Consider the following 22,185-nt stretch of genomic DNA (forward strand, 5'->3'; position numbering starts at 1 on the left):
TCCATCCATCCATCCATCCATCCATCCATCCATCCATCCATCCATCCATCCATCCATCCATCCATCCATCCATCCATCCATCCATCCATCCATCTCCCTCTGCAGCTCTTCCTGGTGGATCTCCAGGTGTTCCCTAACCAGAGGGGATTTATAATCCTTCCACAGAGTTCTGGTTCTGACCCGGGTTCTCCTCCCAGAGGGACACACCCAGAAAACCTCCAGAAGGAGCAGCAGGTCACCACCCCCCACCCCTCACAGGACGATGGACCTCCTCACCTGATCTCCCTACAGAGGAGGATCATTTCAGCCGCTTGGATCCAGGATCAGGTTCTTCTGGTCCTGATCCAAACCTCAGGACCACAGACGGACCAGCTGTAGCAGCAGCTAGCTGTAGCACTTCTGGTGCAGCCCCGTGGGCGATTCCTGCAGTAATATCATAATATTTCTGCCGGAATAACCTTGTTATACAAAACTGACTAAAAATTTCCGTTTCTAATCTCCTCAGTTTCCAGAGAACATGATGATGATGATGATGAGGATGATGAGGATGATGAGGATGTGACTTCTAACATCTGTGAAATGAGCTCAACCCCCATCTGACCACATTCTGTGGCTCAGCATGTGTTCTTAATGAGTTACTTTATCCATCAGTCGACAGGAATCCTGAGAGAAAACGAGCTGAGGACGGAGACAGGAAGCTGGACAAACAGCAGGGATTTGGATCAAAAAACGCTTTCAAGCAGGATATTTAAAGACGGACTCTATCCTCCGCTGCTCCCAGACGCGACTCCTTCTCTGCTTCAGACGTAAAGATAAACAAAAAGCATCCCGGGACGAAAAGCAGCATCTTGGGAGGTAAACACGAGTAAATCCTCGAGAACAAGAGCTCACCCAGAGAGAAAAAGGCAGCGCTGGTGTAAATATGTCAGCTCGAACCACTAATTGGGAGCAGTTGTTTCCCGTGGAGGGCTTCGGGTGTGAGAAATGTTCCTCTGGTGAGGAAGAGTTTCAGATGTGGGACCAGCCTCTCATCATCTGCTGGGACTGAAGACGAGCTCTGATAGTTTGTCTGTGGTCAGAGGTTCGATCTGTTTTGGTTTACCATCGAATCTGCTGAACATCTCCTTCTGAGCTGCGTTAATGTGACTCTGAAATCATTTGATTCATCTTTAATTTGGAGATTTGGTGTTCAGCCTTTTAGCTTCATCTGAAAACTCAAACACAGAAAATTAAAACCTCACTTTTGGATAAAATCTGCCAAAAAGACAAATAAAGATAGAATTTTTATTTTAAAAATGGCTCCAGAAGCGTTTAAATCTGCTTCAACCTGGAAATGAAATCATGATCATAAAACCATTTTATAAAGTTTGTTGTGTTTCTTCAAACATCAGTTTCCGAACGATTCAAAACAAGAAAGAAAGGAGTCTGTTGCTCACGTTTATTAGAAAGTCTACTTCGTTTTTATTTCCCCCGTACACAGACTGACACGTAAACTTCAGTGAAAATAAAGAATCATTACATTCCTTTGTTTAAAAGCTGAACATGTTTCTGTTTTTATCTAGAAGTGCACCTAACACATGCTGGACTGGTCTCTGGTTCCGGAACAATCTGAACGTGGATCTGGTTCTAAAGTCACACATTAAAAACAAGACATTGCGTTTGTGTAGATATTGTTGCTCTCTGTCCGATATATTCAGATATATTTGCTGTCGGTTCAAGACCCAAAACGCTGCATTTCTTTAACTCAATCTGTAAAACAAACGTTGTATAGCACCAGTAGGTTTAAACAATTCATGCAGCAAAACTTCTTCTTTTCTTGTGAAAAAAACCCAAAACAAAAACTACTTCAAGACGTTGGGGAATAAAGTTCATGTTTGAGTCCAGTGCAGCCATCATTGCTTCTGCAATGTTTCTTTACAGTATGGCCATTTTGGATGTTTCTTTTATTCCAAAGATCCCCTGAAAACAGGTCGAGTGAAGGCCTGTCCTATGTTTTCATCGAGGCCAGGATTCCTTGGTTGACCGGTGCTGGAAAAGAAAAATACCATCAGCTTTAAAAGGAAGAAATCAGCAGAGGTTTGGTTATTTATTTGTCTAAAGGTAGACTTTATTTATCACCCAGCACCACGAAATATGGGCAGCCATGTTTGTTTGTCTTCATCTACAACCTGCTAACCATTGGACTCGACCTGATAAAAATGGCCGCCTCAGCTACCCGACCTAAGCCAATGTTGCCTCCAAAGTAAACCCTGAGGGCGAACGGATGGTAGAAGGTCTTTGTTTGTAAGGCGGCGGGCGATATGCATTCCCCTAAAGAAATCTGGTTTTCTGTTTATAGCTTCTTATAAATGTTCTTTTTTAGACTCAAACTTCTATAAACTTGGTTTTATTTTACTTTTTCTTGGATCAAAACGCTCGGCTCGATCAGCTGTCAGGTTTGTTTCTTTTTGTATTTAGTGTTTTGTTTTGGGTTTGGTTTACTGCAGGGGTGTCCAATCCTGGTCCTCAGGGCCACCATCCTGCAGGTTTTACCTGTTTCTCTGCTCCAACACACCTGATTCATGGTTAAATCACCTCTTCATGTCCTGCAGAAGCCTGTTAATCAGCCATTGATTCAGAACAGGTGTGTTGGAGCAGAGGAACAAGGAAAACCTGCAGGATTGAGGCCCTGAGGACCAGGACTGGAGACCCCTGGTTTACTGTTTGTTGCCCGTTTGTCTTCATTCTCCACTTATCCTCCGTCAGCTCTTGCTAATTGCCACGCCCATCTCCACCTGCTCCTCGTCATCACTCACCTGTGCCCACTTCACCTCATGACCTGCTCACTTTCTCCTCTTCCTCACTGGTTCATTGTTCTTGGTTCCCTGCTGGGATGTCTTCCTCATGTCTAGTTTAGTTTTGATGCCATGTCAGCTTTTTGTTTCTGCATTTGATTCTTTTGTTAATAAATTAGGTTTTTTTTTAGAAGAAGGAATTATGAGTCTGCATATTGGGTTCGCCACGCTCAGCCCCCGTCTTGACAACAACTTAATATTTGTAACTTTTAAACGTTTTGAATGATCTGACTTTATTTATAAAAACCTTTGCCTCTGAGGTGGACGTGAACAGGTACCTGGTTTTTCACACGCCTTCACGCACTGCTCGTACGCGTCGAAGCGGTTCTGGTTTCCGCCGCAGCCTCCGTACCAGAAGCGAATGCAGTTCTTGCTGGCGGCGTCAAAGTGCCACTTCAGGACAAACTTACCGCACGTCCCTTCGTCTTTGGGCAGCTGACAGATGTCCACGGCTGTCAGAGCCGCTGAAGCAGAGACGCAGAAACAGTTTTAGCTTCAGTTAGAGGAAGAAATGTTTGGATTTTTTGGCAATTTGGTCCAATTTAAACGAGGTACTGCCAAAAATAGGAATTAATCTTTCAAATTTTCCTTCTGTTTGGGTTCAGTTTTGGCTTTCTACCATTTAAAACATCTACAACCTTCTCATTTTACAGCTTTTATTTGTTCCTTAAGGTGATGAACCACAGATTGAAGAAAAAGGTGACTTTATACCAGAATAAAAGTCCAACATTAAACCAAAAACCAGCTGAATTAAATCAGGTTTTCATGTGGATGTGAATTTGCTTGTTTGGTTAATTTATTAGCATGTGCGTTCACAGAAAGGTTTGGGACGACTTTAATCAATAAAAATGAAAGTAAAAACCGTTCTCACCGGGAGCCGGGAGGATCTCCACCTGTTCAGCCTGCTGCTCCTGCGGTTGAGGCTCCGGAGCTGCAAAATATGAAATATCAACGTTATTTCTTCTAAAAAAGAGCAGAAAAAAAGATTAAAAATAAGACATTTCAGTAAAACAGAGATTGTTTGTCATCCTGTTTCACATTTGCTTCTTTATTTTTTACCTGAAACCATTTAAACGTACAAACTGGCAGCTTAATATTTACAAAACACTAACAGAAAGACAAAAATACACATTTAATTTATATTATCTGTTCATTAAAGCTTCTGTTTGACAGACATGGAGATGAATTTCAGTCTGCGGTTATCAGAAACATTTCCTGACAAAATTCTCTGATTCAGAATAATTATCACAACACTTTAAATAATAAAATTATCCTTAAACTGATGATGTTGTCATTTTAGAAGTTAGAACTGACACTGGAGCTCGTTGAGCTAACCAAACGTCAGTTAGCTTGCTAACAGGCTACTTTAGCTTTAGCATTAGCTCGTATAGACCTATTGAAGAGTTTTAAATATAAATTAGGGATTTTAAAAAACAATTTGGATTTTTTCAGGGGTAATTTAGTGCCACACAGTGAATGATTAGTAATTTTACATGCTAAGTTATTTGAATGCTAACATCAGGATTTACAGATTAAAGTCATTCTCTGTGCTAGCCAAATGTTAGCTTGCTAACAGCATTTAGCATTAGATTTGCTTTAGGCCCAATAAATACAACATTGTTATTTAAATAAAATATTACTGTGACAATATTTAAGTATTTTAACATTTTTACAAAGTTATCTTCTTTTTTTTAGTTAATTCATTAACTTATTTTAATGCAGATCTAAGTTTAAAGAGCTCCTGATGTTATATTAGTGATTTTTCTTTTTAAAAAAATCTTTGATTTACAAAATAAATAAATTTCTTCTTCTCTTCTTCTTCACAGTTTAAAAGCTTACATAGAAAGCACAACAAACAGTATAATTATCTCTGTAAACAAGATTATTTCCTTCAACCTGCCCTGATTGGTCAAATTCTAATGTTGTTTTTACAAACAACTAATTATAACAATATCCAGAAGGTTAAAAACATTGGCACCTTAAAGGTTCTGTATGGATTTAAAATCAAAATATCAAAATTGTTTTTAAACGACGCCATTTTATTTCTGATAAAAATGTTCAAAATGTTTTTATATTTTGTCGGTTTGTTTAGTGGCTCAGTCGTGATGTTTTTAGTCTTGAATGTAACGTTTACTCTCAGTATTTATTAGTCTGATGAGCTTTTTGACACCATGTCAGACTGTTTTAAAGCTCCAAATTTAAACAGAAAAGCTGCTTTTTATTGTCATCAAACTGCAGAAGGACTTATTTGTTGTAGTTTTAGGGAATAAAATAAAACCTTTAACGATGATTAATCTTCCTTCCAGGGAGAAGTTGAAGGGTCGTGTGTTAAAATGGAAACAAATAAAAATCTTCCAGGCAGATCTGTTGAGTTTGTAGCGTATTAATCAAACTCTGTTTGTTAACTTATCTTCTTTTATTTATTTGAGGACAGCGAGGATCACATGGAGGTTGTCCAAGAGACTTTTTCTCTTTGGGTCTTATTATTATTATTATTATTAATACTTTAAATAAAACATGACTGCTGTGTTTTTGAACAAATAACATTTGTTCAGTTAAGTCGTTTCACGTCAGTTTGTTGACTTTTAAAACATAAAGTTTAAACATTAGCTGTCTGGAGCCATGTGCACCAGGTGTGCAGACGATGCTAATCTGTGGTTTTAAGTTGTGTTTTAGCTCGTGAAGCACATTCCTCCAGAAATCCTGGCAACAACTTACCTGACTTCATGCAGTTTTTCAAGCACAGGGCCTCTGTGTCGAACCTATTCTCATTGCCTCCACAACCTCCATACCAGAACTGTGCACAGAACCCATTGTTCCTGTCAAAGAACCACTTAGCCTGATAGTCTGTGCACGGCAGTCCAGCGTCATAGTCAAGAGAGCATGGGTCTGCAAGTTCGTTAGCTAGAACATGCAAGAAATCAGAAAGAAGAAGAGATGTGAGGAGGACAGACAGGGAGAGAGGATGAGTCTGTGTTGATTTCATCTGAAACAGGTGAAATTAAAAAACAAAACTAGACAAGCAGTTTAAACGGTTCCTTTCTCCAAAGAGGAGGTGTCACTGCGTTTAAATGAGTTTTTACAGATGAACTGAAAAGTTAGTTGCTGATAAATGTTAGTTTACGATGCTGCGAGGTCCTCAGGTTTCTGTTTCCCCGGAGAATCAAAGTTCAGCTCTGAAACACCGAGTCAGGAGCGTTTTTATGGCTGCAGAAGAAGAACGATGGAGGAAAGATGTTCTCGCTTCATGCCTCTGATTCCCATAAAAGGAAGCAGACTTCAGCCCCATCGGTGCTCAGATTTCATCCGAACTGACAGATAATTCTCTGTTAGCTGCCTTGTTTGTTACAGGACGTTATGTTATAAAGGAGGGAGATGTTCAGCAACGTTTCTGTGAGGGCCACCTGGTTTGTCTTGGTTTTAGTTGCTCATCTTGACAATAAAACTCAGGAAAGGCATCATTAAGGTTGATTTAAACACAACATGTTAGCGCTTCGTTTTCAGTCCAGAGCTTTGTCTCTTTTGGCTGCTGCTGATGGAAGAGATCAGCAGATGTACACATGAATAAATAAATAAAACCCACGCGGGACACAGCCGGAGCTGGAGAGCCACTCACCGGTTTTCGTTTTCTCCGGCGCCGGTTTTCTTACGGCACCACTGACGTGACCGGCTGCTCCTGCGAAACCAGCAGAAGATCAGATTACTCAAAGAAAAGCTTTTAAACAACCAGCAAAGCCAGACAGTAGTAGTTTTACAGCTAATTTAACTCTTCTTCTGACCACAGAATCCAAAATCGAACTCATTCAGGATCCAGCGCTCATCAAGGTTCCTCAACAAATTACCAAACAAAGGCAGAAAACACAACGTAATCGATGTAGAGCAGTCTGGGTTCTGGCTTTCACCACCAACAACAACAGCTGCCCGAAGTGATTTACAGCTCAGTCAAACAAGCTTGAAACAATAAAAAAGCAATAAGTTAAAACAGACAATAAAAGAACAATTTAAGACGATAAAACCTCAGCTCTGTTGGTGTCACGGTTCTGGGGTTTGATTTGTTTTTCTGGTTTTAAGTTCTCCGGTTAGACTTTTACGATCCCAGGAAGAACAAAAACCACGACTGGTCCAGAGATGAAAGATAAAAACAGCTTCCACGGTTTGGTGAACCTTCACGAAGACTTAAAGTGAGTGAAAACGTTTAAATCCTTACTGGTCCTGATGATCCCTTTGCGCGTGGAGACAACCTGGCCCTCCGCCGTGAGCGCCGTCACCACAGCGTGGTACGCCTGAGCGCTCTCCAGGTTGTCGACAGAAATCTCGGTGCCGGACACATTGGTCCTCAGAACCAGGGCGTGGTCCCGCAGCCGGGTCACGACCACTTCGAAGTAGACGAAGAGTTTGGGGTCGGAGTTGGTCCACCGCAGCTTCAGGCTGCTGGAGGTGACGTTCGAGACGTGGAGCTCGTCTGCAAGGCGAACACGTGAAGGAGCTGGGATTAACAACATAAACTGCTGCTGACGTCAGAAAAAATGGAGCTCTCAGCGAAACGATGTCACAAAGACGACCTCAGCTACACATCTGGGACACATCTGTGTAGAAATGTAAAGAAACGAGAGAGCTGAAACAGAAAACGATTGGTTTTCTGACGACAGAGCAGCGGAGAGGGAATCCTGCTTGATTACAGGCTTATATTGTGTAAAAAAAAGACAGTTTTATATGTTTTAATGCCTGAATTATGGCAGGTTAAAGAAGTTTCAGCTTCCTCTGCTCCTCTGAAGCCTGCAGATATGTGGATCGCCTCTAACTGGAAATTATTTCAGAATCAGAACAACATCCGTTAAATTAAAGTCACAAGTCTTTCTCATGATGCACCAGAAAGAGACACAATAAAAACAACAAGCTGTTTGTCCAACAACAACAACAGCAGCAGTAACTCTTCCAGGCCTGTGGGTGGCGCTGTGGCGCTGCCAGGAAAAGACACCTGAACCAGGGAAGAAGACTTTAAACTGCTGTTATCGGCGGGTCGTTTGAGTCCAAATACGAGGACATAATGGACGCTTTTCAGGGACAGTGTCCACAGATGGGACGGCCGTGGAGGGACAGGTTTTTCTCACGATGTTCACAACATATCAGGCTGAGTGTCGGCCTGTTAAATGTGTACTCCATGTATTTGTTAACAGTTTGCTAAAGTGATAAAGAACCTTTTGGTATTTTCATCTAATCTGTGGATTCTGGGGTCAAAGGTCAGGCAGGAGGTGGATCTATCACGCCAATGTTTCCAAAAGGCTTTAAAACATCCCTTTATGGGCTCCTAAAGCAGCGTTTCCATGTGAACGCAAAGCTGAAAGGATAAAAAAACTATAATCTTATAAAACCTTCCTGCGTTGATCTTCCTCATCATCAGAACTGATTTAGGTCTGAACTTCTGTTTTATTTTTTGTTTGTAACAAAGATTTCTCTGTCCACGCGATTCTAAACCTAAAGGCCGCGGTGAGAACACCCACATCCCAAAATACAAAACCAAAGATCGTTCTCAGAACCATCTGGAGCCTCGATGCGGTTCAGTTTCCTCTCAGTTCTGAACCGAGAGTTTAACGGTGTCAGGAGGAGGATGAAGACGAAGACATGCAGAGAAATCTGTAAAAACTGCTGAATTTATCTGTCTTACCGTTGTGCTTTCTTTCAGAAACGGCTTGTTGACTTTCCTGATGTTTCTGATGTTTTCTGGAAATATATATAAGAGTATAAAATGTTAAGAAGCCCCAATCGGACCTCCTCTGGCGATGGGACTTTAAACAGAACTCACTCCTGCTGCTGGGAGGACGCCGACGGACTCTTCAGCGGCTGATCGCTCTGCAGCGCCTTGCAGCTGCTGGACGGCTCCGCCGACGTTTCGACTGAAATCCAGAGAAACACAGAATTAAACTGCTGCAGATTCTTAGGCGACGAGGAGAACGACGGCTGAACTCACAGCTGATGTACTTCGGTAACAGCTGGCCAAAGTTCAGGATGTGTTTGTTATAAAAGTGAGAAATGCTTTCGACCCGCTTGAAGAAGACGTCTGAAGGCTCGCTCGCCAAGCGCGACAGGACCTGAGTGTCCTTCGGGCTCAGAGTTTCTCCCACGCCGAAGATGACCAGGAAGTATCCTCGGCACTTCACCTCCGTGGCGACACGAATCAGCTGCTCCTCTTCGTCCTCGACGCTTCCTGTCACGAAGAGAATCAGCACCCTCCTGGGGCGTTGGAGCGGCGCCCTCTCGAACACGTCCTCCACCGTGGACTCGATGGCGGCCGCTAACGCTCGGCCGCCCTCCAACTGCTGCGTCTTCTCCAGCAGGAACTGGACGATGTCCTGACCCGAGTGGTGCTCCGTCAGGCCGATGTCCACCTGGATGGGGGAGGCGGACTTGTTCTGGAGGAATCCGTACGGCGCCTGCTGGATGACGGACACTCGAGCGTGGTGCAAGGACGACGTGGGGTTTGACGTCACGTGAAGGCCTTCCACGGTGTGAGCGATGTATCTCTTGATCTCCAGAAAGACGGACGGGTAGGTGGACTCCGAGCTGTCGATGAGGAAAGCCACGTCAATGTCTACGTCAGAGGTCAGCGACCTGCGATCGCGGCTGATGGATGGAGGGACGTAGTCACACGTCGAGTCAGGAGAGCAGGCGTCTGAAAGAGAAAAAACAAGTTGTCTGCAGGAACACTGACAGCTTCCACCGCATCAAATTCATCTCTAAAACTGACTTCTCCGTTTACAAAGTTTTCTGTGGCGGCCATCTTGAATTGGGTTGACCCAAACAACTAATCAGTCGCAGAGTTTCAACATTTTTGCCTCCAGCTGTTCACCAGATATTTCAAACTAAGTAGTTTTAACAGGATTTGAAGCCTTTTATGGTTTATTTTATTGTGATCGTTTTGGTGATTTACGTCGCCATGGTAACACGAAACACCAATAAAAGTAACGGCTCACATCTTGCAGCCGAGGCGCTCGCTTCTCTTCACGCCGCATTAAAGTTGACGGAAGAAGAAAAAGATATAAATTTAGAGACCTGAACAGGAATAACTCTTTTTATGTCACGTCCCAGAAAGTAAAACATGAACTCAGACAAACTCAACAATCTTCTTCTGAAGGTCAAACTACTTCTGTGGATTCTGTAACCCGTCGTACCCAGGCAGACGTGGCAGTTCATGATCTTCTTGAAGACGGCATCGTACCCGGCCTTTCCAGTGCCGGGGAGAACCATCACCTGGGCCAGTTCTGTGTTGTTGACCTGAGGCGCAGGGAGACACAGAAGGAAAAACGTTTGGAATAAATCTGCGTGCGGAAAAAGGAATGAAAGCTCCGAGACGTCCGTTGGGTTTGGCGCTACCTGCACCGCTCTGTTCAGCATTGTGTCCTCATTTTTGACCAAAAACAAGGTGGCGATTCCAGCGTCGTGGAGACGGAGTGCTGCGTTGGAAACGATCTGCCTCTGATTAATCCGATGGCCGACGAAGAAGATGGCCACCTTCCTCATAAGGAAACCGCTGCGGACCCGCTTGAAGGTGTTCTGGGCCACGAAGCTCATGGCCGTGTCCAAGCTTGGGGCCTTTTTGGACCTCGGGATCTGCAGGCCCTCGATGCGCTCCACCAGGGCGCGCTTCTTAATGGCGTCGGCAAACCGGACCTCGGTGATCACCTCGTTGTTGTAGAGGGTCAGGGCCACGCGGGCGCCTCGCGGACAGTTGCTCTCGGCGATGGTGATGTCTTTGACCAGGCGTGCGGCCGTGTCCCGCATGTTGTTGAAGGTGGTTTGGTCCACGTTCTGAGAGACGTCCAGGGCGAAGGCCAGCTCCGTGGGGTAGAGAGGACACTCCAGCTTCCCTAAAATCCGCCACATAAAGTTCACTTTACTGCACAAACAAACAGGAGCCTGAGGCGTTAATACTCTTTAAAAATACACTTCATGTACTTACCATAACAGCAAGCTGGTGAAGAAAACACAAAACATGATCAGACAGTGAAATCACCCTGACAGCAGCATACTTCAGTCAAATAAACTCATCAGATGTACTTACGGCAGTTATCCCTGATCTTCTTGACCAGGTCACATTGCTGAAAGGAAAAAAAGTCAGAACCAGCACTAAAAGGGTGTTTTCCCTTTTACTTTGTTAGATTTAAAGTAAAAAAAAAAGAAGAGCTTACCACAACGCCCGGTCCTCTTGGTCCTTTGGCGCCCTGTCGGAGCAAAAACAGCAGCGTTAACAGAAAACCCAGGAAGGATGGACATCAGGCCCTTCGGTTGCGGTCTGCAGGCGACCCGAGGCTCCTCAGAGGCTCACGGTCTCCTCGCTTGAACTTTGAACGGTTTAGTCTACAGAACAGGTACAGACGGTTTTAACATGCTTACATAAGGTCCAGGATATCCAACCTCGCCCTTCTGTCCAGGTGGGCCAATATTCCCAGAGTCACCCTGGAAACAGACAAATTATTCACCTTTAAAGCCAAACAGCAAAGCCTCTCGTGTGCAGGATTGTGTTATACTGTTGAGCTAAAAAGTATTAAAGTCGATATTTGTGGACTCAGAGGAAAACGGCTGTCATGTAAATGTGAACTGAAATCTTACTCGTTGTCCCTGGTTTCCTCTGGGTCCAGGTCCGCCTCGAGTGCCAGGATCTCCGGCTTCTCCCTGAGACCAACAGAAGGGGCAAATAAATTAAAAAAATCTCAACCAAAAAGGTAGATCCAGGCTTGAATGTGTAACGAAATTGAACTTTTATTACCTTCGCTCCGGGGTATCCTGGGAAACCTGCGTCCCCCTTTAAGGAACAGCAAAGATTCATTAACAGAAACCAGAACCAGCTCTACTTAGTGCTGCAGGAGTCTTAAAGATCCTTTACCTTTTTCCCTTTGGGTCCTGGAATACCGGCCCCATCTCTGCCATCCAGACCCTGAGAGGAAAACAAAAACAGATATCAGGAAACGATTGTTTGTCTGGGTTTCTTCCTGCACGCCTGCTCGGTGAGAGTAACTTTCTTCTTCTTCTTCTAACGGTCGCAGCATCTTTTACCCTGAAATGCACTGAATTGGTTTATATCACGGAGGAAGAAAACTCCTTAAAAACACGCCACGTCTTTCCTGCTGATGGATGAAAACCGGTCCTTAGACCTCGACCCGGGCCGGTCCAAAGCTCTGCTCCAGCTGACATAGTCCCATCAACATCACTACATTATGAACGGTGTTTATTTCATACAGACACGTGGGTTTGTTCTTACAGGCTCTCCACGGGGGCCTTCGGGTCCGATGTCACCCTTGATCCCTGGTTCTCCTGGCTCGCCCTGCAAAGAAACACAGAATGAGCATAAAATCGTGTGTAAAACGTTTCTTTGAGTTCTGCAGATTTAATAAAGGCCATCTGGTTCTTTTTTTGCAGGCAGGGCCTTAAATCTTCAGCAGCTCCTTCCTGTTTGCTCAGATCTACTCCAAATATGTGCCGAGAAATGTGAGAGAGGTTGGCTCAGAGCGGCGTGTTTACAAATGAAACGAGAACACGAGACGCGCCGCGTTCGGACCCGTACCTTTCGTCCAAGAGGTCCTCTTCGACCCTTATCTCCAATTGGACCTGGGGCTCCTCCTCGACCCTGGACCATAGAACATTTTGACAGCACAGTTCAGTTTGAAGTTGTCTTTTTTTAGAAAAAAGCGACCCGACGCGGTTTCACTCACCCTCGGTCCGGGGTTCCCGTCTTCTCCTTTCTGTCCTTTTATGCCGATTGGTCCACTTGGACCCTTGAAAAGCACAAGCAGAGGCAGATGTTTTACAACTTTCCTTCCTTTGGGAGCTTGTGAATCAGCCAGTGGGTGAGAAATAAACTTGTGGTTAAACAAATTCTCCACTCAAAACAGTTTGCAGTTTGTAGCTTAAACTGCCAAAGAATACGACTGTTCAAGTCCAACAACAGCATTCGCTTTGAGACATTTCTGGTTATTTGACTTTATTCTATAGCTAGGATTTGTCAAATGTTGTGAAGAGAGTCAGAAACTTACTCTGGATCCTGCAACACCAGGCTGGCCCTTCTGCCCCTGATCTCCAGCTGCTCCGGGGCGTCCCTTAATTAAACCACAGTGTGATTAAACGTCATGGTTGCTGAAAAAAAGCTCAAATAATTCAGAGGAGACTTACAGGTGGTCCAGGCGGACCTCTTCTGCCATCAAGTCCCTATTAATAAAACAGTTTAGTCTTGGTAAAAAGAAGAAGAAGTGGAAATTAGGGATTAGAAGTGATTTAAAACAACAAAGAGTCATTTACGTTTCTTCCAAGATCACCAGGACCTCCCGTCCTTCCATTCTCACCGGGCTGACCCTGTGGTTTTAAAACAGACATCCCAGCTTTAACGACACTTTCATATCAAACAGATTAAATACTTTTAAATGTCTTTTTTATTGTTTTTAAAGCAATAAACGTTCAGGATGCCATTACCGGCTGTCCAGCATCACCGGGATCTCCTTTAGCTCCTTCTCGGTCGTTATCTCGCCCACTCGTTCCCTGTTGAACAGATATCATTTATTCGGCTTCAAAACCCTAAAAACCATCTTAATCAGACAAAAATATGTTTTTATTTGCACATGCACAGCCTCAGAAACTGATGTCAGGCTCAGGAACATCCAAACAATGAAATTAGAAATTATTTTAGCTCTGCTCACAGTTTAGAGCAAATAAATTAATGTAATTATTAAACGATAAATGAAAACTAACAGGGTCTCCTCTGAGTCCTCTTTCTCCAACGTCTCCTGCTTGACCCTTGGTGCCTTTAGGACCCTATAAAGAACAAAAAATAGTATAATTTAGTATTCTGTTTATGTTTTTTTAATTATGTAAAAGAAAACAACAGAAACTGCCACCAGACTCTTTAATTCATCCACCTTTTACCTAATAAACAAACATTTTCACATTCCTGATAAACTTGTGCAGCTGAGTGAAACTGTTCTTATAGATTAAGCTGTAATAAAACATTTAGGGAGTATTTTTTTTGTTTTTGTTATTTATTCGCTATTTCTAAGCGTTTCCGTTCAGATATCAGTTAAATTTGGTGTTTATGGTTCCTACGGACCTTTTGTTTGCCGGGGGACCTTATTCAGTGACGCACGCCGGAGAGGTCGCTGCTTGGCGGGAAGAGCTCCGGACCGTCCGACGTTAAGCTAAGTAATTATTTGGTTATAACTTTATAAAAATGCGATTATTTGTCACTTTTTTTGTTTATGAGTGTTGTAACCGGTTATGTTTGATTAAAAAAACATTTTAAATTATTTCTGGGAGATTTTCCTCCTTTTTTCTTTGATCTGCTGTCGGCTAATTTTCTGTCGTTCTTTTTTTACAAAATGGCGGAACGGAGTTGTAAAATGGCGACGTTTTTTGAACAGTTTTATGATTTTGTTTTATTTTAAATGCAAACCTAGTAAGTTTGAATCTTACATGGCCGAACTGTACTTTTAAGTTGTTATTCTAAATTAGTTGGAATAACACTCAGTTGTTTTCTTTATATTTGAGAAATAGTTGTTGTATAATTTTATTATTTTTCTCCAACCTTTACAACAACCCAGCAGATGGTAAGTTTGTCTTTAATTAAATTTAACCAAAAAATAAACCAGTATAATTGTTCTTTTCACCAGTAAAATAAAGAGGAAATATATTTTTTAGTAACAAACTCCATTTTTTCTGTGAATAAAAGTATCAGTTTTTTTTTTAAAGTTAACTGATTATTATTATTCTAACCACTGAAAAAATTAAAAGACAAATCCAGGATGTTATTAATCCCAAAATCTTCTTTTTTTTTAACAAAAATACATAATTTTGGGATTATTTGAAAGTTATTTTAACGTTCTTTCAATCTAAATAATTTTTTAATATCAACCTTTTGATAAAATGTTATTAATGTTTTTTACTGGAAGCTACAAACCAGCTATAAGTTCAGTTTGTTTCATTAATCTTCTTCTTTATTGCTTTTTTTTAGTTATTTTAAATAAAATTGTTGTGTTTATTGGGAATAAACATTATTGGTGTGTTGGTACTGCATGAACCCACCTGTTCTTATATTTTATTTACTGTATTTTAATTTTCTTGCTGCTGTACCTGGACGCTAACATGAAAACCAAAGTGAATAAACTCATTTCATCTCTCGTCTCTTACTCTTCTGCCAGGACTTCCTCGGTCACCCGGCGGCCCGGCGACTCCACTTTGACCCTGCAGACACGTTGGAGACACCAGTTCAAGTTCACAGTCTGTATGAGTTTCGCCACACAAACGCAAATCACATTAATTTGTGAGTTAAATATGTGACGTGAGACACGCTTACCTCTTGTCCATTGATGCCATCGAGTCCGATTTCTCCTAATTCACCCTGCGACAAAGCAGCAGTGAGTTATCCGATTTCTAATTTTCTTTTTTTCACAACTTGTCTGTTTTTATTTACATAAATCACTCACCTTCTCTCCTGAGAACCCATGGGAGCCCTAAGCAGAAGACAGATGATTTTAAATCATTTTATTACATTAATAAATACGTGTTTAATTTTTGCAGTAACAATCTGAACGATTAAACTGAAAGTTTTACCTTGAGACCTCTCGGTCCAGGACATCCCTGGAAACCTTGAGTCCCGTTCACGCCGGGGTGTCCTCTTTCTCCCTGAAATCGCAGAAAAGGACAAATGACTGCCATCAGAGGTCATGTGATCAATGTTTATTCCTCAAGTTGGATGGCAACACTTCTCTGTTAATTTAAAATGTCGGTGTGTGATTCCTGGTTAAAAAAAATGGTGAATTTCCTCCTAAAATCAGCAACGTATTCATCTCATGTTCAGCAGCTCCTTTCATTTCGTTGGAAGCTCCTCAGATTGTCAAAGTCCAGAGAAGACAAGAACCTGTAAGTAAAGTTTCTGTCCCCTTCACCCGCCCTCCCGTTTATCGCTCTTCTTGGGCTCCCGTACTGAAGTCTGCTCCCTGATACCAACCAAACGTGGCTCCTTGTGTCCCTGACCGCCACCATCTTAAAGTCCCAGTTTGGAGGTTTGATGCTCAGAGGTCTGATGGGAGGTGCAGTGGTTCTGGCCTGGACCGCTGAACTCAATCTGCAGTTCGGTGCGATGAGCTAACCTTGGCTGATAACATCGACACAACTAACTAATGTGTTGTAACGCTTTGCTAAATGCACGTATCTGTCCGCTTCACACAGCTAACGGCTCCATCATGGCAGAATAAACCATCTTGATGTTGTCACTGAACAGGTTGTTTATAAATAATAAGACAATAAATAAAATCAACATGTCCAAACTCACAGGTCCTCCCTCATCACCAGGATGTCCAGGGCTTCCTGGCAGTCCCGGACTACCCTGAAAGACAAAATAAACACGCATTAGCTTGAAAAAAGTGTTCCAGTGTAGACATTTCTTTTTATTTGAAGAGGTTAAAGTTACCTTATATCCTGGCAGTCCGACAGCTCCTCTGTCTCCTCTGGTACCGGTACATTTGCACGGCACTCCACAGCACTCCCTCTCCGCTACGTTGTCCTGAATGATTAAAATGAGACGTTTTTTTAGGACGCTGGTGTAAATTCTCAGTCATCCAGGAGATAGAAAATCATTAACGATTGAAAACAAAACAGTTTTTTTTTTCAGCTCAAAGATGGAGAGCGGGGAGTTCCAAGCTTTAGGTTGTCTGAGATGCTCTGTTTATGCAGATTAACCCCTCTCCCCTCCCTACAGGGAGACATTTGGGTCTTTGTTTGCCTGGTTCAGACAGAAGTTTCGCTCACAGGCATGAAGGTTAGAATTAGAGAAAAAAAGGCTGTCATCAGAGACCACCTCCTTTGTTTAAAGTTGGTCTATCTCGTTTGACGTAAATATTTCATGTTTCAAGAGGATAAATGATCAGTACTCACCAGTTCCTCAAGAAGCTCGTAGTCCAGGTCCATGACGTTGAGTCTTAACGGTCTGGTGTACCTGAAGCCACGGCCGAACTCCAACAGCAAAGCCTCCTCAAACTTCTGCACCCCTTCCAGTCCAACCAGAATGAAGCTGTTCACTCCTGTTTGGGATGAAGTTAACAAACCTCCTTATCCTAGTTACGTTTAAGACGTGAAGACAGCCGGTGGTTTCAGCTGGAAGTTCTCTACCTGACATACGAAGCTCCTCGACTCGCCTTTTCATTTCAGCGTAAGGGGCATCGAGACCGTCGGTCAGGTGAATTATAATCTTCAGGGTTAAAAAAGACAATGGATAAGTAATGGTAAGTATAAATCAGGAATGGCTTGAGACCTCTCCTGTTTCGAAAACCAACCTTGATGGTGTTGTCCTGTCTGACTTTGAACCTGTCATTGTAAGCTGTGATCGTCTTGCCATTGAGGATAAACGGACCCCGAGTCTGCAGGCGTTTGAAGTTCTCAAACAGCACGTCTGCGCTTTCTGTGAAGTCCAACTGGACGGGCACGGAGCCAGAATCCAAGGCCAGCATACCCACTTGGACTGAGGGACTCTGCCCACCTGAGCAACTGATCGATGCCATTTTGAAAATCCTCTGCAGAATGGCGCCCATCTTGCTCTGAAGGTTAGTCTGGGTACTGAAGATGTTCCGGCCAGACACGTCGAAGCCCACCAACACCTCAATGTCGCAGGCTGTGAAACAACATAATCGTACTTCAGATATTTTTGTTGAACAACGTCCGAAGAACATTTTAGCTCAAACAGCTCTTATAACTTAATAAAACTTAATAAAATTTCCCTCACCCCTAGTTACTTGTTGCTCACACGTCGTCCCCGTCCCCGTTATTTCATCATGCAGAGCCTCCAGGATTTGCTCGTTGAGCTCTGAAAGCCCCTGGAAGGTGTCTGCTCGGGCAACAGTGGAAGCACTGCTCGCCAGCGATTCCAGCTCCTCCATAATGTCCCCCACTCCAACAGCGAACACCTTTACGCCCTTGTTTTTCAGACCCAGGATGGCCGTTTTGCTGTTGTCTGACGAGGGCCCTCCTGTCACAACCATGAGGATCTGAGGGACACCTTCATCGATCCTGCTGCCTTTCTGCTTTGTAAAATGAACGTCTTGAATGTGGCGAATGGCTGCCCCAGTGTTGATTCTGAATCCACCTCTATAATCTATTTCACCAATGGCATCTATAATGTCATCCCTGTTCCTGTGTGTGTTCAGGTAAAAGCCGTCGACCACGTCTGTGGCGTACTGGGCAATGCCGATACGCAGGTTGTCCCGCTCATTGAAGAACAGATCGATTAGGTTCATTATGAACTCTCTGACTGCATTGAAGTTGGTTCGACCCAAGTTCTGCGATCCGTCCATTAGGAAAACAATGTCAGCCTTTTTAGATGGAGTTTGTTCTACTAGAAAGAGAAGAAATAAACGAACAATGAAAAACAAATGGATGCTGGGAAAATCTGTAGACCACAACTGGAACACAAGTTAAGAGAAGGAATGCATCATCAACCCCCTTCCTGAGTGGCAAAATCATCATCAAGGTTTCAATGTTTATTTAAAGAAAAACAGGACAAGTCAGTTGTTGTTTCCTAGTGGTCACTGTCCAAATAAGGACAACGAGAAGCTCCTCATTCAGTATTTCCTTAAAACAAGCCTCTCTGTTTTCTCTTGTTAATGGGATTGTCAGGACACTGCGCTGTCACAGAAATCTGAGCTGCACATGGAGGAAACTGGAGCTCATCTGACAACAGGTCTGGCACTCAAATAGACATTTGCACGGACCATTGTCCAACTTATTGCTTAATCCTTGTCCACAATGCAGACCAGAAAGAACATTGTTTTCCCCATCAAATACGGGCAAAAACATTTCAGCTCCGAAGACTAAAGATGGCTCGTCTGTCATCTTTCTAATCCATGGTTTGTCAAACCTTTGGACAGACAATGGCACAAAAATGTTTCTTAATTTTAGTCAGACTTTTTGTGCTTTGAAGCTGCTCACACAGTTTGCATTCTCATTTAGTCAGAGGGTTTGTTTTGCCACTCGGTGGGCCTGAACCAAGCCCCAGGACGTTTTTGGTGCTGTCCCATGCATTCATTCTCTAACCGTGCAGATTCTGTACAAGAAGTGCAACCCCAATTCTGAAAAAGTTTTAATGTTTTTCAAAATGTAAATAAAAACAGAATGCAATGTTTTTTGCAAATCAGCATTTGTTTTAGCATTTTTTATATGTCATTGATAATAAAATATAGGTTTATGAGATTTGCAAATCATTGCATTGTGTTTTTATTTACATTTTACCCAACCTCCTGACATTGTCAGAATTGGGGTTGTGTAAATATTTTCATAACTTACCACTGGGATCTATAGGAGCTGGTAAAATCACCTTCGGCGTTTCACTAAGTCTGGCAATAAACCTTTCTTTCATTGCTGGCAAGTTTGGGAATGCAGGAATAGTAATAACATCTTGTGAGGTTGTGGCAATTTCTTTTAGCTGATTTATGTCAGCATTTCCAGTTCCAAGAGCAATGCAGTTCACTTTCTTGTTCTTTAGCAGAGGTCCAGAGACGGAGACGGGTTGGGCGGAGCGTCCACCCGTGAGAACAACAAGATACTGGGAGGCGTCAGACAGACGAACGCCAGCGGTTGGTTTTAACTCGTTCTCTAATACGTAGTTAATGGCATTAGCCAGCAGTGAGGAGCGTCCACCCATCTGACGGAGTCTGTCCACGGCAGAGATAACGGCTTGCTTGTTGTTGTGTGAGTTAAGTGAGAACTCCGTTTGGACTCTGTCTGAAAACTGAACAAGAGCCACTCGCACTTTATCAGGCTGCACATCGAGCTGTCGAACAATGGTGCGGATGAAGTCCCTAATATGAGCAACTCCATCAGGACCTGTCATGTCTGAGCCATCAATAAGGAAGACGATGTCCTTTTTACCTACATCAGTGATGTCTGTAAGAAAAGTACAAAAATACAAGTTTTTTAAAAAAAGAAAAATTTCACAATCTTCATTAAACCTAAAAAGTCATTCTTTAAAAGCTAACAAAAAAAAGAGTAACTGACTTTAGCTACTTCAGTCTAATTAAATCTAAATGCATATCTATAAATAACTTCTTACCGATGTCCACGGATGGCACGGATGGAACATAATCTCTGATGTCAGTGCTGGAAATCGTTTCGACTGATCTAAGCAGCTGTGGCTCCACTCTTGAAAGTTGTCGGAAATTGTCGACAGTGTATACGAGCTCTGGCTTCAGGGAGATCATTCTCAGTTCATCTACGTCTGCATTCCTTGAACCAATGGCGAGAGGTGCAACTTGATTTCTCTTGAGCTGGTCTGCTTGTTGGGTTATGTCATCTGAAGATTTTCCACCTGTAACTAGGATTAGGAACTGAGGCACGCCTTCCTCAACTCTGCTTCCTGCAGACCTCTGGAAGATGTTTCTGGAGACAAACTCGAGAGCGCGACCTGTGTTAAGACGATTTCCACCTTTGCTCTGAAGTCTTCTCACGGCCTGCCGTACCTCGCTTTTGGTGGAGTACTCATTCAGAAGGAATTCTTGTTTTGCGTCATCACTGTACTGTACCACTGAAACTCGGACCCTGTCTAGTCCTACATCCAACTTCTCCACAACTCTAACTATCATGTCACGGATGGATAGAAACTCATTACGTGTTGCTGTTGTGCCGTCAATGAGAAAAACAACATCCCTCTTATCTCCTGTTGCAGGTGGTGGTGTGATCGCTATTCAAAACAAGAATACAATCACAGGAACAAATGGTGGTTAATGCTTACTTAGTTATACACAAATATAAAGGAGCTAAATCATGACACAAAAAATCAAACAGTTTCAACGCATACTATGGTAGTGCCAAGTGTATAGATAAAGTTACTTTAAGCTGTTCTTTAATCAAATTTAGGTAAGTACCTGTAAAAGTTGTGTACTCTGGGCGTAACCTTGCAATGTCGTCATCTGACATTTCCGTTACTTTGTTGATTAGAGTTTCTTGGACTGTGTACAAGCCAGGAAGGTCGTCCACTGTGAAGGCAAAACTGGGCACGTATGAGGTTACTTTCAGCTCTGTTGGGTTAACATTTCTGGTGCCAATGCTGAAGGGAATAACTTTAGATTGTTTGAGGGAAATGGCTTCACGATTTATATTATCTGTAGAAGGCCCACTGGACACAATGATTGCAAACTGTGGCACGCCCTCTTGCTTTCTGCTTCCTCGTCCTGGTGTCATAATATCCTGTCTAAGAACTTGCAAGGCCTGGCCCAAGTTACGCTGCGTTCCTCCTCTCTGCCTCAATTCCCTGATGCCGTTCAAAACGCCTTCTTTTGTTGTGTGGCTATTCAAATACATGTCAGCCTGAGCGTAGTCGCCATACTGGACTACACCGATCCGGATCTTGTTTTCGCCCACATTGAGGCTGTCCACCACCCTGCGGATGAACTCCTGGATGATGGGGAATTCCCGTCCAACATTGACAGATCCATCAACGAGGAAAACAATATCCTTCTTAGGGCCCTGAGACTCCGCTGAAAAGGAGAAAAAATAAATGTAGTGACATTATGCTCTGTCTTAGAAGTGATCTAAATGTAAAAACCCCAAACTTCTGATGCAATTGGAAATTAGGATCTGATAGCAACATTTTGACTTTGTGAAAAGAGCCATTTTGTGCAAGAGCCTTGCAGAGTGGATGGTTCGTACTTTGTTTGTAGGTGACTATGTGCATATGTGAAAGAAAACAAGAGTAAGAGTTCATGTAAAACTTTGATTGATTGATTTGGACAACATGAGTTCTTTTGTAAAATCTGGTATCAAAGATAGAAAGTTACTAATATGATTAATACAAAATGGTGGATGAAAAACCGCTGAAAAGGTTTTATTTCTTGTCAAACTGACCAAAACAAACAATTTAAGGTTTGCTAAAAAAAAAAATGATTGAAGAATGGTATTAGAAATACCTTGTCTTGGGTAGATCTAAAAAAGAAAGCATTATATACGTACCAACAATGGTACAATGGTAGATTGTGTTTTGACATTGGGTAACACAGTTTCAATATATGTTTAAAATTCTTGCTCAGCTCTGTCAGGATCAATCACTAAAACAGTCACAACCTTTGCTAAAAGCAGTCTCACTGGCTAATGATCAATCTGGGGCCTGTTTCTGACGAGCCACTTTGCCCTTTTCTGACTGCAAATTTACCCGAAGGAAAGCACTGAAACACTTATTATGGCATGCACACTGAGAACTACACGTGCCACACTAGATTTTGGTCCTTAAGTGCGCTTGAAAGGAGACAGACAAGGGCTCGGGTCAGCAATAGACCATGTTTGATAACATACCAGGTACAAGACGTGATTCTGGGGTGACGTCGACAAC

General features: G+C 42.8%; 1 protein-coding gene across 5 annotated transcripts in view; it reads right to left on the bottom strand.

Annotated features, from left to right (window-relative positions):
- Positions 1-1,424: 1,424 nt before the first annotated feature.
- The window catches only part of col6a3 (collagen, type VI, alpha 3), a 48,780-nt gene continuing 28,019 nt past the window's right edge, over positions 1,425-22,185 (bottom strand). For 3 of the 5 annotated variants that reach the window (XM_037976130.1, XM_037976133.1, XM_037976134.1), the window contains 39 exons: positions 20,726-21,337; positions 19,915-20,541; positions 19,149-19,748; positions 17,593-18,201; positions 17,147-17,481; positions 16,983-17,061; positions 16,749-16,894; positions 16,285-16,377; positions 16,147-16,200; positions 15,426-15,497; positions 15,299-15,325; positions 15,169-15,213; positions 15,003-15,056; positions 13,572-13,634; positions 13,296-13,361; positions 13,125-13,178; positions 12,999-13,034; positions 12,863-12,925; positions 12,542-12,604; positions 12,394-12,456; positions 12,091-12,153; positions 11,716-11,766; positions 11,599-11,634; positions 11,442-11,504; positions 11,226-11,288; positions 11,021-11,053; positions 10,894-10,930; positions 10,792-10,803; positions 10,206-10,699; positions 10,004-10,106; positions 8,803-9,504; positions 8,638-8,728; positions 8,500-8,555; positions 7,042-7,296; positions 6,451-6,510; positions 5,553-5,738; positions 3,706-3,765; positions 3,113-3,298; positions 1,425-2,028 (listed from right to left, as the gene is read on the bottom strand). In XM_037976130.1, the coding sequence (XP_037832058.1) occupies positions 1,988-2,028; positions 3,113-3,298; positions 3,706-3,765; positions 5,553-5,738; positions 6,451-6,510; positions 7,042-7,296; positions 8,500-8,555; positions 8,638-8,728; positions 8,803-9,504; positions 10,004-10,106; positions 10,206-10,699; positions 10,792-10,803; positions 10,894-10,930; positions 11,021-11,053; positions 11,226-11,288; positions 11,442-11,504; positions 11,599-11,634; positions 11,716-11,766; positions 12,091-12,153; positions 12,394-12,456; positions 12,542-12,604; positions 12,863-12,925; positions 12,999-13,034; positions 13,125-13,178; positions 13,296-13,361; positions 13,572-13,634; positions 15,003-15,056; positions 15,169-15,213; positions 15,299-15,325; positions 15,426-15,497; positions 16,147-16,200; positions 16,285-16,377; positions 16,749-16,894; positions 16,983-17,061; positions 17,147-17,481; positions 17,593-18,201; positions 19,149-19,748; positions 19,915-20,541; positions 20,726-21,337 (6,353 nt within the window). In that variant the 3' untranslated portion in view covers positions 1,425-1,987. The remainder of the gene's footprint in view (positions 2,029-3,112; positions 3,299-3,705; positions 3,766-5,552; positions 5,739-6,450; positions 6,511-7,041; positions 7,297-8,499; positions 8,556-8,637; positions 8,729-8,802; positions 9,505-10,003; positions 10,107-10,205; positions 10,700-10,791; positions 10,804-10,893; positions 10,931-11,020; positions 11,054-11,225; positions 11,289-11,441; positions 11,505-11,598; positions 11,635-11,715; positions 11,767-12,090; positions 12,154-12,393; positions 12,457-12,541; positions 12,605-12,862; positions 12,926-12,998; positions 13,035-13,124; positions 13,179-13,295; positions 13,362-13,571; positions 13,635-15,002; positions 15,057-15,168; positions 15,214-15,298; positions 15,326-15,425; positions 15,498-16,146; positions 16,201-16,284; positions 16,378-16,748; positions 16,895-16,982; positions 17,062-17,146; positions 17,482-17,592; positions 18,202-19,148; positions 19,749-19,914; positions 20,542-20,725; positions 21,338-22,185) is intronic. The other 2 variants (XM_037976131.1, XM_037976132.1) reach the window with 2 other exon arrangements.

The sequence above is a fragment of the Kryptolebias marmoratus genome, linkage group LG6, assembly GCF_001649575.2.
Source record: "Kryptolebias marmoratus isolate JLee-2015 linkage group LG6, ASM164957v2, whole genome shotgun sequence".
NCBI lineage: Eukaryota > Metazoa > Chordata > Actinopteri > Cyprinodontiformes > Rivulidae > Kryptolebias > Kryptolebias marmoratus.